Source organism: Quercus lobata, chromosome 7, assembly GCF_001633185.2.
Source record: "Quercus lobata isolate SW786 chromosome 7, ValleyOak3.0 Primary Assembly, whole genome shotgun sequence".
In the NCBI taxonomy this organism is placed as follows: domain Eukaryota; kingdom Viridiplantae; phylum Streptophyta; class Magnoliopsida; order Fagales; family Fagaceae; genus Quercus; species Quercus lobata.
Genome location: NC_044910.1, coordinates 16,702,535 through 16,719,814, shown reverse-complemented (window position 1 = coordinate 16,719,814; position 17,280 = coordinate 16,702,535). Strand labels below are relative to the sequence as shown.

Here is a 17,280-nt window from a genome sequence, read left to right as displayed (position 1 = left end):
ATTTTTTTTTTTATGGGAATTATTTTTCAAATTAAAATGAGCCAGAAATTTATAATTAAAAAAAAAAAAAAAAAGTCTCCTGTTAATTCTATAGGTCTGTTTGGATAGAACTTATTTTGCTGAAATTGAAAACTGAAAACACTGTAACAAAATAATTTTTAAATGTGTGAATAGTACCGTGGGACCCATTTTTAATGAAAAAGTTGCTGAAAAGTGTAATTTGTCGGTCCGTAAACAGTGCACGTATACATTGTTCACTGTGGAAATTCAACATTTGTGGTTACTGTTCAATGAACAGTAACCGCATTACTCCAAAACGCGTGAAAAAAAAAAAAAAAAAAGGAACAAAAACGCAGCTTCAGATGTTCAATGAACAGTAACCGCATTACTCCAAACGCGTGAAAAAAAAAAAAAAAAAAAAAAAAAAAAAAGGAACAAAAACGCAGCTTCAGAAACGCAACGCAGCAGACGTGGAACCCAAACACACACTAAGTGTTGGAGAATGGAGAATTCAGATAAAATTCAAAAGTTGGTCATTTAGCCCCGAATTCTTCAAATAGAACTTTGATTTGAAGCGATAATTCATATGGGGCCAAAGAGGGTGACCCCTGTAATATAATCAAATAAGTCACTAACGAGGTTTAATACTCTAAATTTATTTAGATTAAATTACAAAAATCTCTCTCGGGGTTTAGGAAAATGACACTCGTTCCTAAAAACATAAGAGAAATAATACTTTCCATTTATTGAGTATTGGAGAAAATCCACAGTCAACACTTTTTTTTTTTTAATGAAACAGGAAAATTAAGATTTAGTCTATCTATTAATAACACTAATAGAAAATTACAAATTTTAAAAAACTCTATTGACCAAGCCCTAACCATAGTAAAAACTTTTGGTAACAACTTCCATAAAACTAGCAAAAGAGCACTCTTGGTAACCACAAGAATTCTCTCTTACCCTAACACTACTACACACACTTCACTTAGCTCCACTGGTATTGTCCCAATTGGTATCTTAGGCTAGATGATAATCGATAAAGAGCAATTATCAAATTGTCAAACTCATAAACTTCTTTTGTAATTTACCCATTTATTTATTAAATTCCGACGACTCGCGCGCAAGACATATCCAAATAATCACAAAATTCTTCTCAAAAAAAAAAAAAATAATAATCACAAAATTAATATCAAACGTATGGCTATGAAGTCTTAGCGTAGCGAGTTGAGCCGATCGAAATATGGATTTATTCGAGAAGACAGACAAGGGTGTACGTAGCTTCTGTTTCCATACCGAACATGACAATTTCCTTGCCGACCTCATCTCGGATTCTCATTCTACTCGACGTGGCTCAACATTTGTCACAGCTTTCCTTTTCACCCATTACAAAATGACCATTCCATGCTTTCTTCTTCTCTCTCTCTCTCTCTATATATATATAACCAGCTCATCTCTGCTGTCTCTCGGGGCTTCCACTTTCTCTTTCCCATTCCCATCCCCATCCCCATTATGACTACTCCACCAGTTTTCTCAGCGAAATGGCTAATGAAATCTTCTGGAAAACTCATCACAGTCATCGTTTTCCTCATCCTTGATTTTCTTGACAATTTTTTTTGCATAATATTTAGGATTCTTGATGAGTGCTTTGAAGGGAAGGCCTCTCCATGTTACTGTGAAAAGAAAGGAGAACTGGTTGGTGATGTGTCAGAAACTTTGTATGGGAGGAAAAACGTTTTCAGGGAAATGGGGTTTCTTGGGTTCGCAAGAATATGGGAGAATTCCAAGAAAAGAGGAGGTGTTGTTGGTGGAGAAGTGGTGGTCAATAGGTGGTCTGATTGTGGGTGTGAATCCTGTGTTTCTTGGATGAAGAATGGTGATCATCAAAAGCTTCATGTTGTTGTGAGGGAGCCTTCAAAAGGTAATTTGAGAATTCCCCCCATTGGTCAATTTCCCTTTAATTAATTAAAATATTTGTTGAATTCAAATTTGTGGTAATTTTGTTGGTTGACGAGGAAGAACTTTTATTACTAAGTTCACGTTTGGTTTCGTTGCACTGTAAGAAGAATGACTAGTTCAATACCATTTGTTTTAGGACCGCAATGCGGTAGATTATGTGGATTTGTCTATCACTTAATTTTTTTTTGTTATCACTTAATGCTTATCACATCAGAGAAATTGAAATAAAGTAGTTGTCCTTGAATTTCTCACCAGGTATTTGATAGACCAATGCTACAAACACAATAAATTTTTTTTGGGGCTAAACAAACACAATAATTTTAACAATAGTTATGTTGGGAAATTTTTATTGATTTTCATTTGAACCTAATACTGATATCATTTTTTAACATACCATTACAAACTTGCCAACTAAGCAGGTGTGATATTATTTGTGTACATAGACTAATAGTTGAAATGGGTGGTGTTTATTACACACTATTACACATTCAAACTGAAGTCACGATTTATGTGCAATTATTTGAGTGTGTACCTAAGACTGTATAATAGGGTGTGTGGACCTTCTTCTTTTTTTTTTTTTTTACCTTCACTGAGAACCAAATGGAGCATCATTATGGTTTTTACCAGATTATTGAAGAACCTAAACGAAACACTACAAAGCAATTGGGTTGCCCTGACTCCGGCTATTAAATTATTGGATAAACAATTAAATTTACTATTTATTAACAGCTTAAACAGTAAAACTTTTAGGATATTCGATAATTTATCACTTATTCCTTCTTCCATATCTGTAGATGGTTGAATTAGGAAGGGGCAAAGGAGTCCACACTTATACATAATTTTGGGTTGATTGTTGAGTATGAATGGTATATGTTTCTGTCAAATGTAACATAAGATTTTACTAATGTGTTTATAGCTTTATGTTTGACAGCGAGCATTGACGATTGCAGGGTAAAGCCAACTGAGAATGTGATATTCTTGCATGGATTCCTTTGCTCCTCCTCATTTTGGACAGAAACAGTGTTTCCATATATTTCTGAACCCAAAAACCGCAATTATAGGCTGTTTGCTGTTGACCTTCTGGGATTTGGAAGAAGCCCAAAGCCAAGGGATTGTTCATACACTTTGAAAGATCATATCGAAATGATTGAAAAATCTGTGATCTATCCATTTGCATTGGATTCATTTCATTTAGTTGGCCACTCCATGGGATGTATAATTGCGCTAGCCTTAGCTGCAAAGCACTCAAACTCAGTAAAATCGATCACCCTTGTAGCACCTGTAAGTGCATAATATTACATGGTAGATATGTGTGCTACTAAATTAAACTTCTATAATTTTCTGGAATCACTTAACAGTTTCTTCTGCAACATTGTGATGTCCAACATCATTAACTAAGTTTTGTCTGCTCTAGTGTTCAGTCAGCAAACGTCAAATATGCATTGAGTGTGAAAATCTAGTCTAGCTTTCTAAACATATTTGGATATATTCTTTGTTCTGTGTCTCATATTTGTCAATATATCTTACTAGCTAGGTGAAAAGAGAAACAATTTTATATCTTGCTTAGATCTTTCTGTGGTTTTTTATTGTTAGCCTTTCTTTCCTACTAAAGATGGAGGAAGTTCAATTGCGCTTAATAAACTTGCCGAAAAGAGTTTGTGGCCGCCATTGTTGTTTGGTTCATCGGTTATGACATGGTATGAGCACTTGGGTCGATGTGTTTGTTTTCTGATTTGCCGAAACCACAGGACATGGGAGAAAATGTTGAAGCTAATTACTGGGAAAAGGTAACTACCGCATTTATCATGATTAGAAAGGGATTTAGCCACAATCAATCAGCATTGTTTTAGTTACTTGCATTAGTTAGGACCAATTATTTTGAACTTGTCTTTCTTTTCCTCCCCCAGGGATCTCCATTTCTCTGCGATGGATTTGACCAGACACACCCATCATTCAGGTTGGCATACCATGCATAATGTGATATGTGGTGGAGCAACAGTCTTGGATAGCTACCTCACAGTTTTGGTCAAGGCCGGCACGAAAATTTGTATTATTCATGGTGATAGGGACCAGGTTGTCCCAATAGAATGCACCAACAACATCAAGATGAAAGCTCCTCATTCAGAGGTTAATATCCTTAAAAATGCTGACCATAGCTCTGTAATCTTTGGTAGAGAGAAGGAATTTGCTCGATATCTAGAGCATATATGGTAATATATGAAAGCTTTTAGTCCCTCTTATGCAATCTTTATTTTCCGAAGGATTTTTTGTTAGTAGGAGTTGAAATTAGGGAAAATAAATTTATGTTTTCTGATTGGAGAATGTACTTGTAACAAATAATATCACATTTTAATTTAAAATAACACATGTAGTATTTGTTACGTGTGACCTTACTTCATGACGAAGTCCTACTTACATAATAATGTTCTTTAATTTACACTTGGCATTATGTACAAGTTATTCAGGATTTTCGAGTTCACAAAAATGAAAGAAGAATGTACCGGGCCTTGTGCCTGAGTGATACCCGAGCCTTAGTGCCTTGTCAAGCTCGGGGGTTCGATCCCCCTATAAACCAATTACCCAACTAAAAAAAAAAAAAAAAAAAAAAAAAAAAAAAAAAAAAAAAAAAGAAAGAAGAATGTCCTAGTTTTTCCCACTTAGCTCAAGTTGCGAGTTCCATTGCTTAATAACTCTTCCAAATTCCAACTAGACCAAATTTCGATTGACCATCCAGCCAAAATAGAATATCAGACAAGATCTCAACCTATTTTCGTTGTATTTAGGAAAATATTACTTCTATTGTGTTGAAGAGGTGAATGTGGACGCAATTTTTTCTGGTACTAAAAGGAAAAATCACTCCACTCCAGAGTATGTATAATAAACAAACTACAAATTTCTTTATAATCAACAAGTCAAGTCTGACGGAGCTCGCTATTACAGATAACTCTCTCCCTCTCTTGTAGAAGGGGGAGGAGTATTTATACTAACTCTTCTCCTCGTTATGGGGGAACCGACTGGACAAAAAGGGCTTTTTGTCTCATCGTAGGTCTCTTCCTTCTCTTTTCCCAGGACTGAGTGTGTTGTTGTTTGTGAGACTTCCATTGTTTCAAGCGAGTCATTCAATATTTAATGCTAGGCTATGCTAGGTTCGTTGAAGCAATTAATGCAGAGGTGATAGTTGTGTCCTAACACTTTCCTATGGTAGTAGGCTTCTCAGCTAGTTCCTGAGGATGTGTGGATCCTCGGGAGATGTCTATTGTTAAAGTCTAACTATCGACCTTCCTCATTATATCCGAGCTATAGGTTGGTCTTTCTTTATCAGGAACATCCTATTGGGCTTGGGTTTTGTTGTTCTTGATATGGTTTCCTTATATTCGGATCGGACTTGCTCCTTTGGGCCCATGAACCGATATGGTTACAAAACCCAATGATATACAAATGCAGTAGCTTCACGTAGAGAAAATAAGTCTCTTGGTCTTTATATCCATGTGTGACGGCCTTTAAAATAAACCTTATATGTGTCTAGGGTTGTGAGAAAAGAAATCCTAAACAAATACACAAGACTAGGTTGAATTTTAGATTTGGAAATTCTGAAATCGTAATTTTCGATAGATCTCGATAGATCAAGTTGTTGTCGAGTTATCTATCGAGTTTCACATTAAGTCTTGATAGCAGGCATTTATCGAACTATCTGTCAAGACTTAATGAACAACTTTTCTTTACTTGTTTTTTGAACCAATCTTCATGTCTTTAATACTTTACTTGGACAACATGTTTTTTAAAGTACTAAACCCATCTTAGATCTACCCAATTACAAGTAAAATGTATTTTGTCAAAGAATTAGCCAATTACAATAAAATATGACCTTAACAATCTCCTCCTTTGGCAATCCGTGACAAAACCACAAAAAGCAATTATGAGAGAAGTCTAACATAACTATCTCATAATATACAAAAGTACATAAGTCTAACCCTAACATAAACTCTTGAAAAACTTTACAAGAAAAGAGATCATGTCATGGTAGGCTTGCAACCTGTCTTAACTAAAACACTTGAACAAGATTCATCGAGGCATCAAGTGTGAAATATAGACAAGTTGTATACAAGAAGAAACATGTGTATAAAGATAGAGAAGAAACAACACATGTGAGACAAAGGTGAAGAAATCATACATTATCTCATATATTGTAATGAGAAATACAAAAAAACCTCACTACATCCCTCAAAAACAATCTCCCCCTATTCTGGTGTTCATCTGACACATCTCCTTGGATAGATGGTCCAAATGACCACCAAAATTAGCACGCATATGTTGAAACTACTCCATGATGTCAACAACATAGACAGTGGCTCGGGATGAGGAAGAAGGGGCAGAGGAGGAAGAGGGTCGAGAGGAAGGAGTTGCAAGATCTGCATCTGTAGGCTCCACATGTGGCCGTTTTACAGCAAGTTGTGCTACACTCCGCCAAATAGACTCCTTACTAATAGCACTCATGACATAAAAGTGAGGAGAGGGAGGAATAGAGACTTACATGTGGGTGAGGATACGCATGATAGCTGAAGGAAAGATGAGCTTATCACGTGTAGCTATGTTACGATAGCAATCTATAATAGATTCTATCATGTGTGATGGAAAGTCAATAGAAAGACCTTCCAAAAAGGAAAGAAGGAAATGAGCACGAGACTTGGTGATAGTGTTATAGTGAGACCATGGAGTAAGTACAAAGGTCATCACCATATTAAGGAACCGTGGTCCCTTAGTGAACATGGTTGTAGAGAAATTAAGGGTACCTCCCCACAACATGACCTTTTCACAGAAAAGTGAGGCCAACTTGTTTCTAGAGATGGAAGAGAGACGAGGATGACTAGGGTAATTTGGACGATCCACCCTAGGGACACACAGTACCTCGGAAATGAAGTCCGGGGTAACTATGATACGTATACCATAGAATACCGTAGTAAACTGAGGCACAGAGGTATCGATGGCGTGCATATGAACACGTCAGGACACCTCAAAGGTTTCTCACAAAGAGAAGCCCATCCTCGAGAGCTAATAACACTAGGTAGAGGAGTGTCTGGGAAATCAGACAGAATAACCTAGCGTTCCGAATGAATCCCGATCAGAAAAGTTATCAAAGAAGTTATTACATATCTTCCCATCAAAGAACCAAATAGAATTAGGGGAAAAAAGAAGAAGAGGAAGAACCACAACAAATCAGATTTTTAGAAGGAACAAACTTTTTGGGTGCCATGATGAGAGAGAGAGAGAGAGAGAGAGAGAGAAGAGAAGAGAAGAGAGAAATAGAGTCACAACAGAAGGCAAGGCATAGGAAAGAAATGAAATAAAACATACAACGCATGAAATGCATGAACATGTTATGTGTAAAAATAAATTGCATCATGGGTAGAAACTTGATCCAACCTAACAACACTCATAGTGTTTAATCAGTCACACAATCCTAGAATGCATGAAAAATTGTTTAAATGCACATAGAATGCAATGCATGAGCATGTGATATCATTTCAACAAAACCCAACCCAAAAATTTTGACAAAATCACAAAAACCCCAAAAATTTCCCAAACCTAAAACCTAGGTCACAAAAATGCTTGAAATGCATGAAGAAATGAGAAAAAGAAAGATTAAGAGCACTTACCAATGAAATTGATCTTGGATTAGGCTGAAAATGAAGGAGGAAGAAGGATTTTGGAGAGAAAAGGGTTTTTGGGTTGAGAGAAAAGAAAGAGAGATCGAGCTATTTGATTTTGCACAAAACCGGGTCAGACCTTAAAGAATATGTAGAAAATGCAGCACGATAGATCGATGAGGTATTGAGCTTCTATCGAGAACAAAAACTCGATAGATCAAGAGGTATCGAGGAGATGTCGACGGCAAAAGCTCTCGATAGATTAAGGAAGGTATTGAGGAGCTATCGAGTAGACAGAGACTCCAAAGAATTTGGCTTGATGGATCGGGTTATTTATTGAGGGGTATCGAGCAGAAACCTAGAAATCTTGATAGAAGAGCTTGTATCAAGGAGGTGTCGAGGTATCTATCGAGAGCCTTGAAGAAGAGATTTTGAGGAGGAGAAACAACACAAGATGAATACAAACAAGATAACCATCAAAGCAAGCATTCAAAGAGCATGTTAAACATAAAAAACACATCCTTAACTCTAGATGCAAAGCATTCATAAATCAAAACACACTAAACATGTCTAACCAAATTTTATTTCAAAACAAGCTTGGACAGTTTAGAGAGCATATACTACCACACGTATTCCTTGTGATGGCCAAATCACATTATACCTATACAATAGTATCAAAGGTAGCAAAGAATATGCGTGTTGTGTGTGAAACTTTTGCAAGAGAGCATAAGTACATTATTATATGAAAAGTAATGATATAGGAGGATCAAATACATTCACACACAATCATAACTGTTTGATGGGGACTATCACCTTCAAGTTATATCATATAACTCCCACATCTCCTAGAAATACGCTTGCAACCATATTAAAAGTATTTTGATTCTTTTTGTTTTTCATGTTCTTTGCATATTTTTCTTTTAAGCATATCATGTATGGGCATATAAGAGAGAAAAGAAAGTACCCAATTATGTAAATTTGAACATTCTAATTTTGCTATGCAAGTGCTACACCTTACTGAGCACGGTTTTTATGAATTGCACATAGATGTTTTATGATTGATGAGTTTTTATAGTAAGATGGTTATTTATGTCTTTTTTTTAGGATTTTCTAATCATTCCCGTCAAAAAGAGTGATTTAAGATATGAAAGATAAGAGATTAACCAAATCATACAAATCACATAAAAGAGCCACAAAGCTCACATTGCTTAGTTGTGCATGAAAATGTTCATCTAAGCTACAAGTGATACAAAGTTGAGAAACCTTGTTTCAATAGCCATTTAAGGTACACAAGTACTAGTATACACAAACACACACTGTTTTTGTATTTTTTTTCCCTTTTTTTTATTTTTTAAAAAAAAAACTTAAAACAAAGCAAAAACAAATAAACAAACAAAACATCAAAACTAGACTAACTCAAACCACACCACGAACCATGCAAGAGATCAGAAAATATGAGAAATCACTTAGAATCTTTTTCCTTCTAGACGGGAGACCTGGATGGAGATCTTTTCTTTTGCATGAACTTCTGTCCAGATTGAAAAGGAGAAGAATTGAAACCATTAAAGTTTGAAAGTAGCATGACCGCCTGTAAACACAAAATTTCTCAATAGTAGAAAATCAAACAAATTGAAAAATGTGTTCCACAAATATAATTTTGTATTAATCAAGTAGTGAGCACAATCTCTGTTTTGACTCTTTTACAAAAAGTGCTCCTCTGATTCTATCTTCTTTATGGTTTTGACTCGAACGCAAAATTTTCTTCAATTTGGCTGGAAGATGAATCAAATGATCTTCACAACGAATCTCTTGCTTTGAGCTTGCTAGAGATTTGTTGTTCTTCAAGTTCTTCAAGTCCTTTGAATATTTTTCAAGTTCTTCAAAGATTCTTAAGACAAAATTTCTCCAAAGCTTGGACTTCAAGAAAACTTAGTCCTCAAAATGAGAGGAGATGTCCTTAATTTGTAGTGGCTTCAGAGGATAAGCTCCGCTTTGAATTGATATGCTTGAAAATATGTAGTAGACTCTTGATTGGCACAAATTTTTCTTATAGATAATTATCTTTTTTTATTTTTTTTATTTATCTATTTTGATAAATATCATATTTTGATAAAGATAATAATCAACAAAAGATAAATAATTATCTCTATTTTATTTATTTGTTTTAATAAAGATAATTATCCATAGATTTTGAATATGAATTTTATCTTTATTTTATTTACTTGTTTTTAATAAAGATAATTATCAATAAATTTTTAATAGATAATTTATCTTTATCTTTATCTTGTGAATTTATCTTTATCTTGTGGGCCAAATGACACGTGGCAAATTTTAATAAACCAATGTGATGTCAATTTGGATGACACATGTCATCATTCGACTTAATTAATTTAATGACATATTAATTTGGAATTTGTCACTAAATTTTTGATGTGGCATTTTGTAATTGGCTTGACAAACTTTTGCCTCCTGCACTACCTTAAGAAGTTCTCCAAGAGGGGCTAAAGAGAGTTGGAGTTGGTTTTGGTTCCCTAGAGATGACACATTATTGCTTTGTTAAGTGGCTAATCACTTATAGCAATTTGGATGAGTATGCCCAGATGCCCCACAATAGTGACAAAAATGAGGCTTCTTTGGTGGAGACTTCTTGTTGGTGGAGAGATGATTTTTCTGCTCAGTCTCTTTGTTTCCAACCTTATGGGGTGCTTCTAAAATAGATTTTCCCTTATCACTCCTATCCTCACTCACATTTTCAGTTTTAATCTCAGTTACATTAGTATTGTCAAAGTTATCATTATTAGTAAGAGGAACAAAAATAACTCTTTTTAAAACATTAGAAGAGCTACTACAAGAGGAGAGAGTGATCATACCTGAGACCTGTTCTGTCAGATGCAGACTTTTGAATATTCAACATTTCATCCAATTTGGCACTTGAAGTCCTTTCTAGTTGTGCTCTAACTTGAAATAGTTTAGCATCCAGCTTTTTGGCCTTTTCAACAAGAGAGTTGTTCTCAAATCTCAGTGCTCTAATGGTCTGATTAGCTTCATCAACCTTAGTGAAGAGTCCCTCACGTTCTAACTCCACTTCACTGAGCTTTCTCGTGGCTAACTTGTAGAGCTTCTCATGCTTCTTAGAGGCCTTGTACAACATAGCATAGGTGGTGTGGATGTCATCTTGATCATCTATCTTCTCAAACTTTGATTCCATCAGCTTTTCTTCATCATCAATTACGTCTACTACTTCTTCAGTCGACTCAACAGTGGCTGTAAAAGCACTTACTATCCATTCTTGGTCACTTTCATCAGAATTTGCTTCTGGTTCTGAGTCACTTAAGGTGGCAGCTAAGGCTTTACTTTTGCTAATGTATTTGAGATATGTGGGACACTCTTTCTTCATGTGTCCAAATCCATGACACCCATAGCACTTTGGTCCAGTAGGAACGCCGTTACCTTGACCAGCATATTTGAATTCTCTCTTACCCTTGTCTTGGGACTTATATTGAGAGAAAGCAATCTGTTTGCGATCCTTATCACCAGTTTTGACATTGGCATTTTTAATGAACTTCTTGGATTGTCTGGTGATAAATGACTTTAACTTGATATCCTCATCATCAGATGACTCATCATTATCATCATTCTTAGTCTTCAAGGCCATGTTCTTGCCTTTGCCACTTTTGCCAACCCTTGCTAACCCTAGTTCATAGGTTTGCAAGTTCCCAATCAGTTCAGTCAAAGGAATAGAGTCAAGGTCCTTTGATTCTTCAATGGCAGTAATTTTGGCATGGAATCTCTCTGGAAGAGATCGAGAATCTTCCTAACAATCTTAGGCTTCGAAATCTGTTCTCCAAGATTAATTGCTGAATTTACTATGTCCTTGAGTTTGGTATAGAATTCATCAAACGATTTATCCTCATCCATCCTAATTTCCCCAAAGCTAGTAGTGAGCCTTTGAAACTTAGAGTTCTTAACGGCTTTAGTGCCCTCATATGTATTCTGAAGAATAGTCAAAGCTTCCTTGGCATTGTCAGTGGAAGAAATCTTTTTGAATTATTCATTTGTTATAGTATTAAACAACGCATTCAGTGTCCTACTGTTAAATTTGGCAGCCTTGATCTTGGTATCATCCCATGTTGCAGGTGGCTCTTCAGGCTTTTTCCAACCTACTTCAACTACCAACCAGATTTTCTCATCTAAGGACTGCAAAAAAGCTTCTATGCGTACTTTCCAGTATGCATAGTTAGTACCATCAAATAAAGGAGGAATAATCAATGATTGTCCACAATCCATAACAACATGGGTCAATGGATCACACAACAAAGATTAAAACATAATCAGAGTGTGTCCGCTCTGATATCACTTATTGGGTTAAGATAGCTTGATCTCAGTGAATTAATTTAATTACCCAAGTTAATTAATTAAGTTCAATTGCATGCAAATCGTGGAGGTACCAACAAATCACCAAAAATACTAAATGCAGCTAAAAATAAATCAGACACGGTGATTTGTTGACAAATGGGAAAAATTTCACAAGGCAAAAACTCCACCTGATGATTTTAAGGTCATCACTCCCAAGAATCCACTAATCAGCAATCAAGTGGTTACAAGTATAAGAAATCTTACCAACTATCCTAGCCTATCCCGAAATACCAACCTACAGTTGAACCTTTGCTCTAATACCCAATTGAACTTGATCTTGTAGTAGCCTTCTTTTCTTTGATGCACAAACCTCTAATTTGTGACTAGCCCTTTGCACGAATCCCAAGTATGTAACTAACTTCAGCAACTTGAACAGATGTTGTTGGCTGTAAAGTTCTTCACTTTATCAACAATGAAGATTTGGAAGCACTCGGTTACAAAACCTAGTGGCGTACAAACGCAGTAGTTTCACGAAGAGAAAATAAGTCTCTTGGTTTTTGTATCCATGTGTGACGGCCTTTAAAATAAGCCTTATATATTTTTAGGGTTGTGAGAAAAAAAAAATCTAAACAAATACATAAGACTAGGCCGAATTTCAGATCTAGAAATTCTAAAATTGTAATTCTCAATAGATCGAGCTACTGTCGAGCTATCTATTGAGTTTTACATTAAGTTTCAATAGTAGACATTTGTCGAGGTTTAATGAACAACTTTTCTTCACTTGTTTCTTGAACCAATCTTCATATCTTTAATACTTGACTTGAACAACATGTTTCTTGAAGTACTAAACCCATCTTAGATCTACCTAATTACAAGTAAAGTGCATTTTGTCAAAGAATTAGCCAATTACAACAAAATATGACCCTAACAGGTGTGTTTTGCACTTTAGCATAACAACAACAACAACAACAACAACAATAGAAATATTTAAGTACTACAACTATTTATACACTATCTGCTATTACCAACTAATTTTGAGTCTGTTCTTATTGAATTGCACATTGGTAAAAAAGGTTTACTGTTACTGCCATGACATAATGCTTGTGTGCATTTAGTTTGGATTAGCCTTTTTCTATTAAGTTACTAGATTATTTATTTTTAAATACCTCTTTTTTTTTCGAGCAAAAAAAAAGTTTCCGCTTCCACCAATCATAATTATGTAAGAGGCAAAAAGAATGAATTCATTCATATTTGTTTTTTATTTGCTTTATATTAAGATTAAACGACTATATAAGTAATTAGGAAAAATATTTTCTTAGACTATGATATTAAAATGATTGATTTATGCTTACTTCCCATTACTTTTATTCCTCCTGTTCACGGAATGGAATATACATTATTCGTTTGACAGAGATAAATGGGTAAGATTTGTAGGCTCAAACATAGAACAGTTCTACTAATTATTAATTAATTTGAAGTACCATAACTAAGCCATAGTAGGAAAAAGAAATTGTGGCCTACTCACCTATTTTGCTCCACCAATCTTCTTACACATTGCAAAAGTAAAATACGAGCAAACTCATAAAATAGTGAGAAGTCAAAACCTGTGAGATTGTCATCTTTTGCTACTAATTTAGAACAAGACTAGGCAATTTGTAATTATGTTCAGCTACAGAAAAGACACAAGATGCCAAGAAATCCAACTCAAGAACCTTAACATTCTTTCTCAGTGCAGATTCAATACAAGCACTGATTTCTTCCGCCAACTTTTTTTCCTAAGCATGGCACATTACTTATTAACTTCAAATTTTCAAATCTGAAAATAAATTACTTTATAAAAAGCAAAAAAAAAAAAAAAAACAAAACAAAACAAAAAGGAAATATCAATTACCAATAACTATTTCCCTTGATTCTAATTAACATATATATATATATATATATATATATATAATTTTTTTTCCCTCTACCCAAAAATCTAACAAACCCTGCTCTAATATCATACCCAATTAAAAATAAAATAAAAATATTGGGGAAAACATGAAAAAAAAAAAAATAGTGGCCTGTTAGTTTGTTACTGTAAGACTATCACCTGGAAAGACCATCACCACTACTACCATCAACCCTAATGACCTCAACACTCCTCTAGTTTTCATATAGCATATGTGCACCGAATGTGAAAATTTTGTCTACCTTTCTAAACATATATGGATCTTTTCTTTATTTTGTGTCTCGAGGAAGGCTTAGGTTTAGTGCGTTCTGTGCGCTAAACTTGATGGGGGTCACATGGCAATTCTTGGACACATGGTAGCGTCCTATCGGGTCCAATGTTCTTGTGTCTCAACTTTAGAAATATATCTCACTAGGTCAAAAGAAAAATATTTTTTTTTTTCTACTTTACGTATTTGTCTTTTTCTTCTATTCTCATTCCTTTTTTTTTTTTGGGGGGGGGGGGGGGGGGTTACTCATCTGTTTTGGGTTATTATGCTCATCTTCTTCTATTTAAAATGAAGTGCACGTCGATACATAATTTTTTTAATATAAAAAAATAAGGACAAAATTTTGCTCCGAATATTTTTGGAGCTTTGGGCTCTGACCAGTAATAGGAAGATGACATGTGTTCAGTTATGTGCGATGGTTGTAACTCACTTGGTTGGTTGGGTTAAGTAAATCATCTTCCTATTAGGTTGGAGCCAAATATTTTCCAAAATATAATGTGTTACTTTTTGTTTTATTTAATAGGGATATGATAGTAAATTTATATAAATTACATATTCTATCATTTCATTTTTCTTTTCAACCAAACAAATGAGTTTTCCATCCCAATACTTTTCCATTCTCCCAAACAAACACACATGAAGAAAAAGAAAATATTTTCTATTCCCTGATCAATGCTTGACATAGCCTTTTTCTCAATGGGACTAAAGTAATTTAAGGGCCCTTTTAAAAAATTCATTAAGAAGGATACTACTCCTTATTATTATTATTGTTATACTTCTCTCCCATGAGATTTGAGGAAATGACACTCCATCTCAAACTTGAAGGGACAAAACACTTTCCCCCTTGACATCTGATTGACTAAATTTTGTTAAATTAATATTTAAAATGTTGTGTACTAACATGTCCTTTACTTAAGGGCAAAATTTTAAAACTATCTTATTTCATAGTTAAAATTCATTGTTTTAAAATTTTACCTAAGTTAAAATATTAAGTGTGAATTTTACACTTTTTTTTTTCTTTTTTCAATGGATTACAAAGAAATTTGTCATTACAAGTGTTTTGGCTCTTGATAGATTTTGCATTTTATGCTAAACTTATCAGCTTTTTTTTTTTTTTTACTAACTATGGTTAAACTTTTGTAAAGAGATTTTTATAAAAAAAATTAGAATATTTCATTAATAATATAAACAAAAGGGAGAGAGTGTTAGGGTATATTTGGTAACTGTTTTTTCCCCTTATTTTCTGTTTCCAAAAACAATTTTCTATATTTGAGACTAAAAAACTTGTTTGGCAACCCAAAATGGACAGAAAATTTGTTCTCAAAATTCAATTTGTGAAAGAAACTGAAAACATGCATTTAATGAAAATACGCATTTAATTTAATGAATCTGTCTCATTTAATGAGTTAGTATTAGAGTTCAAATCTTAGTAACGACATATTTTAGTATTTTTTATTTTTTTTCGAAAAACTATATTTTTAATTTTAACTAACCAAACATATTTTTGATTTCAAAAATACAAGAAATTTTTTTTTCATTATATTCCCAAAAACAAGTTTTTTAAAATAGAAAACAAAAACTATTACCAAACGTAACCTTAATTTCTTCAAACCTCAAGGGAAGGGTTTTTTTTTTTTTTTTTTTCCTTTAAGGTCCGTTTGGTTGGAGGAGTGGAAAAATGGGAGGGTAGAAAATGGTGGGAGGATGGAAAAGTGAGCGGATAGAAAAGATTTTAATTTCCCTCATTTTTGTTTGGTTGGGAGTGAAACAGTGGAGGGTTGGAAAAAGTGAGTTCGTATAAATTTACTCATGTACCCTTTTTAAAAATGATGTGCAATTAAGATAAAAAAAAAGTGACAAAAAAAAAACAAAAAAGAAAGCAAAAGAAAAGAAAAGAAAATAATAATATGAGCAATGTACACTTAAATCAAAAGAAAAAAGAAAAAAAAAAGGAAGGAAGAGGCAACGAGGGAAGAATAAAAAAATAAAAAATAAAAAAGGAGAAGAGGAGGCAACGTCTAGGAGGAAGGAAAAAAAAAAAAAAAAGGAAGCAAAGTCCAAGAGGAAATTAAAAAAAAAAAAAAAAAAAGGTGAAGAAGAGCCATGTCCGGACAAAGCCTATGTGCAAGTGCACAAAAACATTTTTGTCCATTAAATAGCTCTATTTTTTCCCTTCAATTTTCTCTCCATTTTGGGATAAAACTTTTTGGAGGGTCTAGGGAGAAAACACCTAGGTCTTACCATTTATTTTCCTTTATCCCCATCTAACCAAACACACTCAAAAAAAATTTTCTTTTCCATTTTCTCTCCAAAGTTTTCCATCCACCTTATTTCACCTCCAAACAAACACACCCTTAGGTTTGGAAAAGAATGTCATTCCTCCAAATATCAAGGGAAATGAGTATAATTACCCCTTATTATTATAATAGATATGATATAATTTCAACTTATGACATATGCTCTATTATAAATACTTCTTATTATCAGACCAAAACATTAATTAGTTTTTGGTGTAGACATGAGTTTGACCTTCACATTTTTTGTTTGACAACCGAAAAATTTGACAATTGAATTAACTATAATTCACCAAAGTCTTTATTTTTCAAAACCAAATTAACAATGTCTACAGAAAAATTTTAATGCATTTATTTTTATGAACAAAGTTTAACTACAAAATTAGTTGTAGTCTAAGGTTATAATCTTACTTAATATCATTAACATTACTACATATTTTGAAAATATAATCATTGAATTGCATATTCTTTACGCTCTTAATACATATGTCAAATTTTGTGACATATTTACTATATGATCTATAAGATTATACTTTATGCATAATTTTAAATTGCAAAAACTTACAATTTAAACAATTTATTGATGACATAACCATTGATCTTTATTTTTCAAGAAATTTTGCAAGTATGAAGGATGTAAGAAGAAGATGTAATCTAAAGGCAAATTTGTCAAAATTCACATCCAATAAAAAAATATTGAGTAAGGTTGTAGTCTTAAATTACAACCAGTTTTATAACTAAACTTTATCCCATTTTTATTGAAGGAGTGCTTGTTTTAGGATTGAGATCCGGTGTAATAGCAATATACTATTG

The 17,280-nt window shown here is 33.7% G+C and overlaps 1 protein-coding gene across 2 annotated transcripts; it reads left to right on the top strand.

The window, feature by feature from the left end:
- The first annotated feature begins 1,289 nt into the window (after positions 1–1,289).
- LOC115953604 (probable lysophospholipase BODYGUARD 4) lies at positions 1,290–4,337 on the top strand. Of its 2 annotated transcripts, none has more exons than XM_031071340.1 (4): positions 1,290–1,918; positions 2,873–3,237; positions 3,550–3,743; positions 3,864–4,337. In XM_031071340.1, the coding sequence occupies exons 1-4, from the start codon at positions 1,402–1,404 to the stop codon at positions 4,168–4,170; spliced, it is 1,383 nt and encodes a 460-aa protein (XP_030927200.1). In that variant the 5' UTR covers positions 1,290–1,401; the 3' UTR covers positions 4,171–4,337. The 2 variants fall into 2 exon arrangements, with proteins under 2 accessions (XP_030927200.1, XP_030927201.1); XM_031071341.1 differs by having other exon boundaries at positions 1,294–1,918; positions 2,888–3,237.
- Positions 4,338–17,280: the final 12,943 nt, after the last annotated feature.

Coding starts and splice junctions, on each gene's coding strand:
- LOC115953604 (XM_031071340.1), top strand. CDS start 1,402: ATGCTTTCTTCTTCTCTCTCTCTCTCTCTATATATATATAACCAGCTC. Junction 1,919..2,872: donor TGTGAGGGAGCCTTCAAAAG/GTAATTTGAGAA, acceptor ATGTGTTTATAG/CTTTATGTTTGACAGCGAGC. Junction 3,744..3,863: donor AAGCTAATTACTGGGAAAAG/GTAACTACCGCA, acceptor TTCCTCCCCCAG/GGATCTCCATTTCTCTGCGA.